Source organism: Chamaea fasciata, unplaced genomic scaffold (genome assembly GCF_029207755.1).
Source record: "Chamaea fasciata isolate MVZ Bird 193981 ecotype frontalis unplaced genomic scaffold, bChaFas1.0.hap1 SCAF_3, whole genome shotgun sequence".
NCBI classification, from domain to species: domain Eukaryota; kingdom Metazoa; phylum Chordata; class Aves; order Passeriformes; family Sylviidae; genus Chamaea; species Chamaea fasciata.
In genome coordinates this window covers 108,413,350-108,424,617 of record NW_027094088.1, presented here as the reverse complement: position 1 = coordinate 108,424,617, position 11,268 = coordinate 108,413,350, and the positions used below count along the sequence as shown (strand labels likewise).

The 11,268-nt window shown below is 41.1% G+C and overlaps 1 protein-coding gene across 3 annotated transcripts in view; it reads right to left on the bottom strand.

The window, feature by feature from the left end:
* Nucleotides 1–74: 74 nt before the first annotated feature.
* Nucleotides 75–11,268, bottom strand: part of ADGRF5 (adhesion G protein-coupled receptor F5) — a 41,420-nt gene continuing 30,226 nt past the window's right edge. For all 3 annotated transcript variants that reach the window (XM_066180027.1, XM_066180026.1, XM_066180028.1), the window contains 8 exons: nucleotides 9,926–10,078; nucleotides 8,521–8,717; nucleotides 7,782–7,961; nucleotides 5,004–6,374; nucleotides 4,007–4,048; nucleotides 3,849–3,908; nucleotides 1,897–1,981; nucleotides 75–1,061 (listed from right to left, as the gene is read on the bottom strand). In XM_066180027.1, coding sequence (XP_066036124.1) covers nucleotides 982–1,061; nucleotides 1,897–1,981; nucleotides 3,849–3,908; nucleotides 4,007–4,048; nucleotides 5,004–6,374; nucleotides 7,782–7,961; nucleotides 8,521–8,717; nucleotides 9,926–10,078 — 2,168 coding nt within the window. In that variant the 3' untranslated portion in view covers nucleotides 75–981. The remainder of the gene's footprint in view (nucleotides 1,062–1,896; nucleotides 1,982–3,848; nucleotides 3,909–4,006; nucleotides 4,049–5,003; nucleotides 6,375–7,781; nucleotides 7,962–8,520; nucleotides 8,718–9,925; nucleotides 10,079–11,268) is intronic.

Below are 11,268 nucleotides of genomic sequence, written 5' to 3'. Positions count from 1 at the left end.
TTTCCAGGTTCTTTTCAAGACAGGAGTCCTCCCTTTATAGGTGTACAGCCTTGAAATAAATGGTTCCACAAGTGTAGTATTAGAGCAATAATTTATATAAAACCATTCATCCTGCCTGGTACATGGTAATTTATATTCTCTACAGAGCTTATTCTCTGAGTCCTTCAAGTGTGTTTTTCCTCTGAGAGAAGACTCAAACATACAGGCTTTACACAAGGCACTCCTTGCATTCTGAACACTACTATGCATTAAATAAATGCAGTCACCTCTGTGGCAGAGGGCAGCAACCATCTCTGTCTTACCACATTACGTATCAAGGGAAAGAAATATATTGTCAAGGGCATAAAGCTTCCTTTTCTTAAAAAAAGTGCCACATGGAGCTTTCAGTCTTTCCATCTGAAAGAAGACCACGCAGGAGTCATCATGGTCTTCGTTTTATGTAAGTCAAAAGTGAAGATCTGAAATGGACCTTCTCAGTTGGGAATTTTTGGTTCCAGAAAGTCTTAAATAGGAAGTGGAAACCACTACGGCCTTTCCAGACTCTAATACGAGGGCAGGAGAGAAGCTGTGAGGTACTTCTGTATCTACACAGGCCTTTGGGATCATTCAGAGAGTTGATAGGGGAAATACCAAATCCACTGGACAGCAACTGTGTGAAGCACTGCAATTCATGTCTCAGTACTGCATAGTGCTAAGCACCCACTTAAGGGCTGAGTATTCTTCACTCTCCATGTCCTTTCTTGCACATGAAGGCCTTCAAATCCTTGTCATCTCTTCTGGGATTGGCAGACCTTGTAAAATTCCATCTGTCTCAGCTTCCCTGCCTTACACGTTAACCAGAAATGATTATTCCAGAAAAATTCACCAAGGCACAGTTCAGTCAAAATGAAGCAGTCCACTTCCTGGTGACTCCCAGGTACTTTTTGTGTGTGTCTTGGAAGAGGTCCTTTCAGAGTGACATGGTTTAGCATTGACAGTGATTCAGTTAAGCAAGGAATATGCCTTGGAAGTATTTTCAGTGGAAGAGGTGGATGGCTCTGAAGAAGACACTCTGTATTTGCCTGCAAAACAAAGCACAGGGGTTAGACAAGGACAGAGAGCCTGGGATGTTGTCACTGCTAAGTAAGGACAGTGACACCTATGCTGGTGGCTGAGCTGGCTCTGCCTTGCCCTGCAGCCCTGGCACTACCTGCATTACAGCAATACTAGCAACCACAGAACTCAGCGTGTTTGGTGACACAGCCAGGATGTGCCAGCTTGAATTGCCAACCATGCCACAGGGCAATGGTTTTCTCACACAAATGGAAGCATTTAGTGCTTCTCCTGGAGCATGGGGACACGTCCAGAACACAACACACCCACAGGTTCCCGAGATGAATCCCAGCTCTCTCCCTCTTATAGCCACAAGGCTCTAAGCTAAGACCCAAGTGTCACTATCTTCTCTGAACAATGTGTGGATACAAAGATTGGGCACTTAGAAATTAATTATTATTTCCAGAAATGCTTTTTGCAAGATAAAGTCATAACTGAAATGGCGATGTCCACAAAATGATGGCCAGAGAACCTTTGAAGAAATACAATTCCAAGGTGGTGAAGAGCACATGAATAAGGGATGAACTGTGCTGTGATCTCATCAAGCTCAAAACAAAGTTCACTTAGTGGGGTATAGAATTAGTGAAACATCCAATAATTGTTTTAGAGATAGACAATTTTGCTGCTAGCATTAGACTACAATTGACTTGTTGCAGTTCCTTTGCATTAGAAGATTAAAAACCATCTATGGGTGCATGGAGAGACAAATAGATTGATGGATATCAGGACAGACAGACCTTGAGAGCAAGAATGAAGGCCAAAACCTTGTTTGTATTTAAGTAAGGGAGATCTGTTGTCACATACCTGTTTTCCCACATAAGTTGTTAAAGGTTCTTGAAAATGGGTAGCTCATAGCAAGCATTGGTGTCACCAGGATCAGGGAGGATGACTGAAAGAGAGAAAATTGCTTTTTGTCAAAAGAATTTTGTAGCCCTATTTTAACGAAAAACAAAAAAAGGTTCCAATAAACTTTATTTCAGTAGTATGAGCAAACAATCCACAGAAGGTTAAGTCAGATGTTTGTGAGGTATCAAGTTCACACATTTGCATGTTTGTGGAGGTGATGAAGGAGACCAACTTTAAAAGAAACTACAAGGCACAAACTGCTTGTCTCTAACTCTTGGCCAGGGGAGATGGCTTAGGCTCCAGAGCCTGTCCTAACAGGCAGTATGGGATCCTGTTCTCTTATCTGCGCCAGTATGGCCATTAAGGTAGCCACAAAAGCTAAAATGTATGTGAATGGGGATTGTTCTTGACAGCTTGAGATAATCCGAGGCAAATTTAATTTGACACGCTAGAGGGCATTGGAACACAACTCTCCACAGTCCACATGCAAAGGAAGGAAGGAACTTCTTGCTGCTAAAATGAAGTTTCTTTTTTTGTTGTTCTGGAGTGGTTTGAGAATTTAATAGGATTCCACCAAAGATGTATTTTTAAAAAGGTACGAAAAATACATCTTTTTCTGTTCAGTCCTTCTTCATTAGTTGGTTGTAGTTTGGTGGGGGAAATTAGGCAGTATTGTGTATTGTCACCTATATCATAAGGTGGTAGAGAAAGAAGGTAAAGAACCACATATAAAAATTTAATCAAAGACTTTGATATTGCTTTATTTGCTCATTCTCAGACCTCAACAGGCTGGGAAAATGGAATGACAGGAATCTTATGAAGTTCAGCAAAGGGAAGTTCAGAGTCCTCCAGTCCCTGGGGAGGAACAAACCCAATGCCAGGACATACTCGTGACTGACTGACTAGGACAGAGTAAAGACAGAGGTAGGCTTTTCTCCTTGGTGCCCAGTGGTGGGACAAGAGGCTTTGATAACAAATAGAAATACAGGAAATCCCACTTAAGATGAAACTTGTTCACTGTGAGGGTGGTCAAACACAAGTAAAGGCTGCACCAGACATTGTGGTGACTCCATCCTTGGGGCTACTCAAACTCAACAGGACACAGCTCTGAGCTCTAGCTGACCATGCTCGGATGGGAATGTGGTGCAAGATGATCTCTGAGGGTACTTTCCAACTTCAGCAATTCCTGTGGAAACTGGAGTGATTTGATCCAATGCTGCTCTTCTGAACTGACAGTTCAAACTTAATGGAATCCTTAATTCCTTTGAGCCTGTGTTCTCATCTTCTTAATTATCCTTGCTTTTAAGTCGGCTTCCTAGTTCTTTAGCAATACCTGTACAGGCTCTTCTGAATAAACCCTGTTCAGATACCAATATAAAATCAAGCTTTATTGTCATATAAGGGTGATGTCAGCACCATTGGCAGCTCGGGAAGAGGGGGAGGTGGGTGTTGGAACTAGATGAACTTGACGGTCTCTTTCAACCCAAACCATTCTCAGTTTCTTACACATCCTGGCATTTTTTGGTAAGGTGTTATAAATGCAGAAGTGTAAGTTGAAACAATAATTGCTCAAGAACTCCCCCTTGCATTTCTCTCAGGTTGTGAATAAATAATAGTGCCAAAAAATTTCCTGCTTTCTAACTAAAAGTTTCAGTTACATTTTCTAGTTTCTTTCTTGTGCAATTTAAAGGAAATGTCCACTAACTGCCTTCTCATTTTTATTAATTATAGTGAAAATAATGAACTTTGAAAAAGGGGATGTAATCATATTTGTGTTGTTAGTGTCCTCTCTGACTTGTTCTAATCAATAATCCAGAATTTAAAGTCCCCTGGACAATGTTAGACTATGCTGAAACTGAAAACTTCAGTTTTCCAGTAACTGAAACACATTCATAGGTCAAGGTCCTAACCTTTGATTGCTGCGAACTCCATTTGGATGATGAATTCCTCTTCAACAGAGCTTCTTGTATCTATTTGTTTAAAAAATAAGTCAGTCAGTAAATACAGAAGTTTTGTTCAAATTTCAGCAGTACTTTGAAATAATGTAAGAAATAGTTGGAATCCTTACCTTCTTATCCCAGAGAGTCCCAAACACCAAGATGAATAATCCCTAGGAGACAGATAATTACTTGCATTTTGATGATGCCAATCTTTAATTCAATACGTCATAAGTATCTCTGACATTGTCCATAGTGCTATTTAAACTTTGAACTCTTTGACAGAGGGCGTTTTTCTAACTGCATATCAATAGTGGACTGCTCATCTGGCAGTTCCCCAGGCCTGGTCTTTTTAAATTCTGTGTTGTTCTGGTCTACAAACTGACACAGATAGTTTGGTAGCACTAAATGTATTTGGAAGAAGGAATGTTTGTGTATGGAGGACAAGTCCTACCTATGCTCCCCAGGCAAACTGGTTGGCTCCAAGAAAAAGGCCAGTGAGTTTGGTTTGAAGAACGCAGTTTTGATGCCATTCTTAACAATGGCAAATCTTAAGAATTCTCTTTAAAGAGAGAGTACGCATAACTATTTTGTCTTTAAGAAATCTCCTTGTATTGGGATCCTACTGGCCACCTAAATATGTTGCAGAAATCATCCTGACTGAAAACTATCAATCATGTGTATTTTTGTCAGCTCTTCTCTTTATCATTAGTACTTCTCAGCTGATCTTGGTGACTTTCTTGTGATTTATACTGGAACCCACAAAAGCATAACATGATTCCTCCAGCTGGACCATAAATGGAAACAGGTATGCTCAAGTTTACCCACTGAATATAACAGGGCTGTTTTCCTGGTCTTCAGCAGTGAAGTTGATCCCAAAACTACTGGCAAAGCAGGGAGTTATCTTTAGGTCAGCTTTATCTACATGGCACATCTGCTAAGGCAGCAGAGAATATGAAATACTGCTGAATTCCTGGAGTGGCCTTCCCAAAGAGGCCTTTTGGAGTAAGGATGTGTAAGGCAAATTTAAGCTTTTTCCTGCTGTTCTTATGCCCTGTCAAGCACAGCACTGCAATACTGTGTCTGTTCTAAATCATGATAGAGGGAACAAAAATACGTGCAACTCACCTGCAAAGCATTGAGCAGACTAAAGAGGATGTGGAAAGCTCGATGACTGTTTTTGATGATGATGGCAAACCCAAAACCCCAGGTGAGGCCCAACAGTGGTGTCAGAATGGCCACACTTTTGCCAATCTGAAACAGAGATTTCCTCTCCTGCCCACTTGACCTATCCCCAATAGTTGGCCTCAGGATTTTTATTATAACAACTGCGGCGATGAACAAGTTCGTGGCCACAATGATCAAGGCAGGTATGACAAAGGCCAGGAGAGCTTTGCTATCCTTCCAGTTGAGCCAGCAGACATCCTTTCTGGTGTAACTGTTCTTTGGCAGCGTGACAGCGATGGTGGTGACTGCAATGACAAAGGGGCACACGTATCCCAGGCAGAATGCCACCGTCTTCTGAGCAGTCTTACTTGTGTTGTGCAAGATGAACACCAGTCTGTAGAAAAGGATGAGGCCCAGGCTCAGCATCCAGAAAAAGACACACAGGTAGAAAAAATGGATGAAGAATGTGGCCATGATACAGATGTCTCTGCTCATCTGCTGGTTTTGATCAGTGATGGAGGCAGTGACAATGAACCAAACGTCAGCAATCAGCAGGGATGTGGCAATGTTGAGAATACAGACGTGGCGCATGTAGGAGGTTGTGTTGTTTGTCACATACTTCCAGACCAAGGATTCAATTATGATGCAGACCACCAAGCTCACGATTGAAATGGCCAGGCCAATGTAGGAAATATAATCTTCAAAGATTAGCTTGGAGGAACTGTCAGGTGACATCAGGATGGAGAATGATGTCAAGTGATTGCAGGAGCAAAGGACATAATCTCCTAACTCTGTGGGTGTGCAGCCACTAGTATCCCAGTCCCCCCTGTTATTGTTGAGTGTGAAGTTCCAAAAGACACACTTGGGCATCTTTAGAGAAAAGTCTTTCTTTGCAAATGTCATATTAACATCAAACTTCTGGCTTCTGTTGCTGCTCAAAGTAGTTGTTATCAATAAACCATTCACATATCCAAATGTACTCTGGGGCAAAATATGTCCAAGTCTTGAGTACATCACACTGACAACGGTTGAATTTTGGGTTAGAGTCTGGATTTCAGTTTCACTAATGACCACTTTGACTGTGAGGTTTTCTCTACTGAGGAATTCCTTGTCATAATTTGTGTTGCTATTTTCCTTGACAACTATCCCTTGGAGATGAATGGTGTTTGCAGAGACAGAAGGAATGGTGTTATTAACTGGCTGGAGGCGCAGGGAAAAATTTTCTACTGACTGCAGTAACAAAGAACTTTGTCGTGTCTTCTCTTTATTCAGGTTTTCCCAAGCTTCAGTTGTGGAATCATTAACAATTAAGTCCACTGTGGATAGGAAATTCTGGAACAACAACAGAATAATGCAGTTATTGAAATCTCATACAATTAATTGTTGTTTCTGATGGTAATTTATGTGTGGTCCTAGAAGTGTCTTTTGAAAAAGCCCAGCATTTTCTTATTTTGCTCAGTCCATGTGAAGTCTTCAGTTGTTAACCCTCTGCACACTCTGTCTGCAAGTTAAGGTTTCCAAAAGCAGAGCTACGTGACTATTTTTTTATATGTTATTTGGTATTTTTGCATCTCCAGTTTTCTTTCCTTTCTTTCTCAGTGTTTGTGCTGTCTTTGATTTCTTGGTGTCTCATGTAGGGCTCTCTATCTACAAACCATCAAGGCTTTTTGCACTTTTCTGTTCAGGAGAGCAGGGCTTTTCCTCTGGACCTCACAATCAAGGTTCCCAATTATTTCTAACCTTTCTTGTGTTATTCATTTGTTGTTACATCCAACTTATTTTCCTTGCTTGATCATGGTTTCTGGAATTTACTCTCTCTATTCCTATTTCAGCCTTTTTTTCCTATTCCTACTTCTACTCATGGAATCATAGAATCACAGAATGGTTTTGACATTTAAAGGTTATCCAGTCCAACTTCCTTTCCAGGGGGAAGGGACATCCAGCTTGATTTTGGACACTTCCAGGGTTTGGGGCATCCACAACTTCTCTGGTAAATCTATTCCAGTGCCTTACTGCTGTCGCAGGAAACAATTTATTCCTGATACATAATCTAAACCTGTCCTCTTTCAGTTTAAATCATTATTCCTTGTCCTGTCACTGCAGGCCCTGATGAAAAGTCCTCTAATAAGTCCCCTTTAAGTATTGAAAAGCTGAAATAAGTTCTTCCCTGAGCCTTCTCTTCTAAAGGCTGGACGACCCCAACTCTCTCAGGCTGTCCTCACAGGAGACCTGCTTCAGGCCTCTGACCAGCATGTCCACATCCTTCTTGCCCTGGGGACCTCAGAGGTGGATGGAGTGCCCCCAGTGGGATCTCACCAGAGCAGAGGGACAGAATCGCCTTCCTCAACCTGCCGGTCACGCTCCTTGTAAAGCAGCCCAGGACATGTTTGGGTGTCTGGGCTGCAAGAGCATGTTGCTGGCCCATGTCCAATTTTTTTATCCATCATCCCTTGTCCTTTCCTGTCTTAGAATGCTGGAGATATCCATGTGTTCCTAGAATATTTCTAGTTGCTAAGCTTACAGCAGTTTCTCTTTCATGCATAGACTCCTTGTTCTCATCGTTTTGAGTTTTCATAAACTCCTCTGTATCTTTACTGTCACTTCATCTCATTCACTTAACACTTTCCTGATCTCGATCCTAAGTAAGTGTGAAACTTCTTCAAAAAGAACATCATCCCCTGTGACAAAAGGGACTAAAGGGTTTGGTAGGTGTAGATAAGACTTAAAATAAAACCTTACCTTCATAGTGACCTCCTCTGCCTCTGCTGGGATAGAGGAGACCATATCCAGGATGGTAACAATTGCACCTAGGTTTGCTGAGGAATTTTTTATTGTGGTTAGCTCCTCTTTTGTCTGTTCCTTGAGCTGTGCAAGGTAGAAGGGTAGTTCTGCTTTTGCCTCAGGGCTGTTGACCAAGGACTGGAACAGAAGATAACAGCACATCACATGTGTGAACTCCTCTAGCCTCACTGAGAGAAAGGTGACTCTGGATGGTTTGTGGGTGGGAAGAGCACTGTGGGATGATGCCAAGGCTGAAAACCAAGGCCTGGCACCCATCTGTCAAGTGCAGTGGCCAAGGGTGTGGGCACTGTAGGAAGGGCCTGGGGATGAGGCTGGGCAGCGGCTCAGAGCTGTTCCTACAGCCTCACTGTTGGTGTGCTCTGGGCTTGTGCCTGAGCACCGCTCAGGGAGTGCTCCAGGCCAGCAACTGCTCCTTATGGATGCCATGGACAAGGTCACCTTGCCTGGGAGACAGAGCGTTCATGTGTATGGACATTATCCATGCAGTGCCTCAGGCCCTCAGCTCTTTGGCTGCCTGGTGTAAATAGAACCAAACATTCTTAATATCTTTTAAAAGAATCATTTAAATGCTTCATACGTTTTAGATTATGATAAGCAAAAATCATGCAACCAACATTTTTGCTCTTTCTCCCTACCCACCTCCCCACCACAACCTCTACAAACCCATGAGTGTCACCTCAGCATTACTCAGCAGGTCATTTATTGGTCCAGACAGGCAGTCATTCCTTGCAACCTTCCATGAGCTGTTGATGCACTGGTAAGTTATATTGCCTCGAGTAAAACCTTTTGGATTTTTTACATCACAGCATGGCTTTATTAATATGGACCCTTCTGTTCCAATCCCCAATTTGTCTGAGCAGGAAATTTTCTTAACTGTCCAGAGAGGAGACAGAGATAGAAAACAAGCAGGGAGATGAATTAATTACTTCCACAAAACTTGTGATCTGTTCAAAGATCTTTAAATTGGGATTTCAGTTTACTGTCATCATTAATTAGGATCTTTCCAGATGTATATGTCTCATATTCCCAATTTTTATGAATCAGGAGATTAAAAGGGAAATCTAATAAAGCTCTGATTTTGAGTACTGAATCAAATCAACAAACGAACACTCATAGACTTAGATTTATCTGTTTGATTACAAGGTTAGACAGAGCTGGAGTGGGTTTATATTGTCCACTAAATGAACAATAATTCATACAAAGTTTATTCTGTTAAATTACTCAATACTACTGTAGCACTAACAGGAAATTCATTAAGACCTTGATAGTGAGGCTTCAGCAACTTTTTGATGAACACTGAGTGTTGCTAATTGTCTTTGATTGGCTTAGTCATATCAGCAAGTATCTGCTGATTAAAGTGATTAAAGTAATTAAAGTGTCTGCATATTTATTGCCTAAGAGAGTGAAATCTGGCAGATACAGTGATTGAACTGTAGGTACCACTGCTGTGGAAAAAAGAAAATTTCTGCATCGGGGGATGTCCAACATTTCTTCCTTTCCAATTTAGAATAAAAGAGTTGAAATATCCAAACTCTTGTCAGAACTAAACATCAAAGTTGGATTTAGCAATGCTGAATTCTAATTACCAAACATTCCCTGCAGAGCTGACTGCAAACTGCCCTGGTCTCTGCAGCACCTCACAGAGGTTGCCCTTCTTGTGTTCAAAGTGGAAATGCTCTCCCACAGGCTGGCCCCCTGAGCCAGATGAGGCACCACAGCCTTCAATCCTTGCTAAATTGTTGGTGCAAGCTGGGAGCTGCATGACCACATTCTAACACAGGGGATGAAGCTTGGTGGTGCAGCCTGCAGTAGTGACTAAACTGTCACTGCTTTGGAACATACTGGGACTACTCTCAAATACAGCAAAGACAACACATCTTGTCTATTTTTTTTTTAAATTACATTAAAACAAATATTTTCCTCTGTGTGTAAAAATTTCCCATAAGAAAAGGAGACAAAAGTTCTTGGATAACAAAAAGCTGTTCCTGTTAGATGTCACTGGTGATGAATTTGTGGCACCTCATTTAACAAAGATATTGGGATGTCCTACATAACAGCTATAAACTAACTTTTTTCCTTACCAGGTATCAAATTCAGTCTTATATGTTCACTGTCAACTCTCTGTTCGATGTGGTTGATAAACCTGCAATATGCCTCGAACTCTTCCTTTTTGTTACATTCTTTTTCCGTGTGATTGTACATGTAGCAAACCAAATTGTCTTTTTTCTTTTTCTCTGTATGGATAGACAAAGACAGATTAACACAGACTTAGGGTCAGTAAACTATGACCAGCAGAAAGCATTGGCAAAACTTTCTTTTCTGTGGGTACTTAAACAAACACAACTTTCCCTTGTGAAAAAGCTCCCTCTCAGTATGTTGATCTCTGTGTCTTACTCCCTCTGTAATTAATCTGGCAGCTGCTGCATGATCAATACCTTTTCATTTACTGGTGTGTGAGCAAATCCTCCCCAAAACCTCTTAACTGTGCAGTAACCAAAATTTACTTTGAAAATAATTTTTGAGAATACTCTTCCTGCCTTTACCACAGGTGTTTTACTTAGGCTGGGATACTGTTTTGCTGTTCTTATATGGTTCTTTTGAACTCGGAATCTGTGCCACACTCCCACTGCTTTTCAGAATGCCTGTGCCTGAGGGTGTCTCCAGCTGCAGCCTCTTCCAACAACATCCTTGCCTTTTTCTTAGTTACTGAAGGCCTCCTCAGTCTCCACCTGCTTTACTCCTCAGCCTGTTGTTTCTACACTCATGAATGTTTCCTGAGTTATTTTTGGTAGACTGTATTTGCTTTTTCTTTTTCAAATTTACTGTTTGGTAACTCACTCAAAAAATTCTACTATATAAAAAACAATTCACTTGAAAACTTATAGTATATAAAAACATGTCAGAGAAGTTGCAGAATTGCCCTAAATTTGAAGACACAGAAGTGTAGGCTTTTGTATTGTTAAAGATGTGCCCCCTGTATCCTTGAAGTAAATGGAGTAGTTTTTTGAATTGCATTTTTGATAGGTTACTCAACATTTTTCATGAACTAGTAGTTTTTCTTAAGTAACATTTTCTCTGTACTAATTTTAAAAAGTGGCAGAATGAAGGAGAAAAGCAAATAAAAGGATTTCAGCAATTTTCAATCTGAAGAAGGGTCAGGATGCTCACTTCCCACTGCCTGGCAAGTCAAACCAAATATTGAGTTTACCTATTATTTATTTATCACTACAGCGGTGACTTCAGTTCAGTATTAATCCCAGCCATGTTCCCCAGGCATGCTCACATCCTAAAAGAAGTCCATTTCCATTTTTTTTGCACCCTCAGAAGTGCTCCTTGGTTGTCATGAAAGCAGTTAAGTATAACTTGTTTACACAGACCTAACTGAAAACAAAAAACCCCGAGACTGGGCTGTGACACAGAGTGA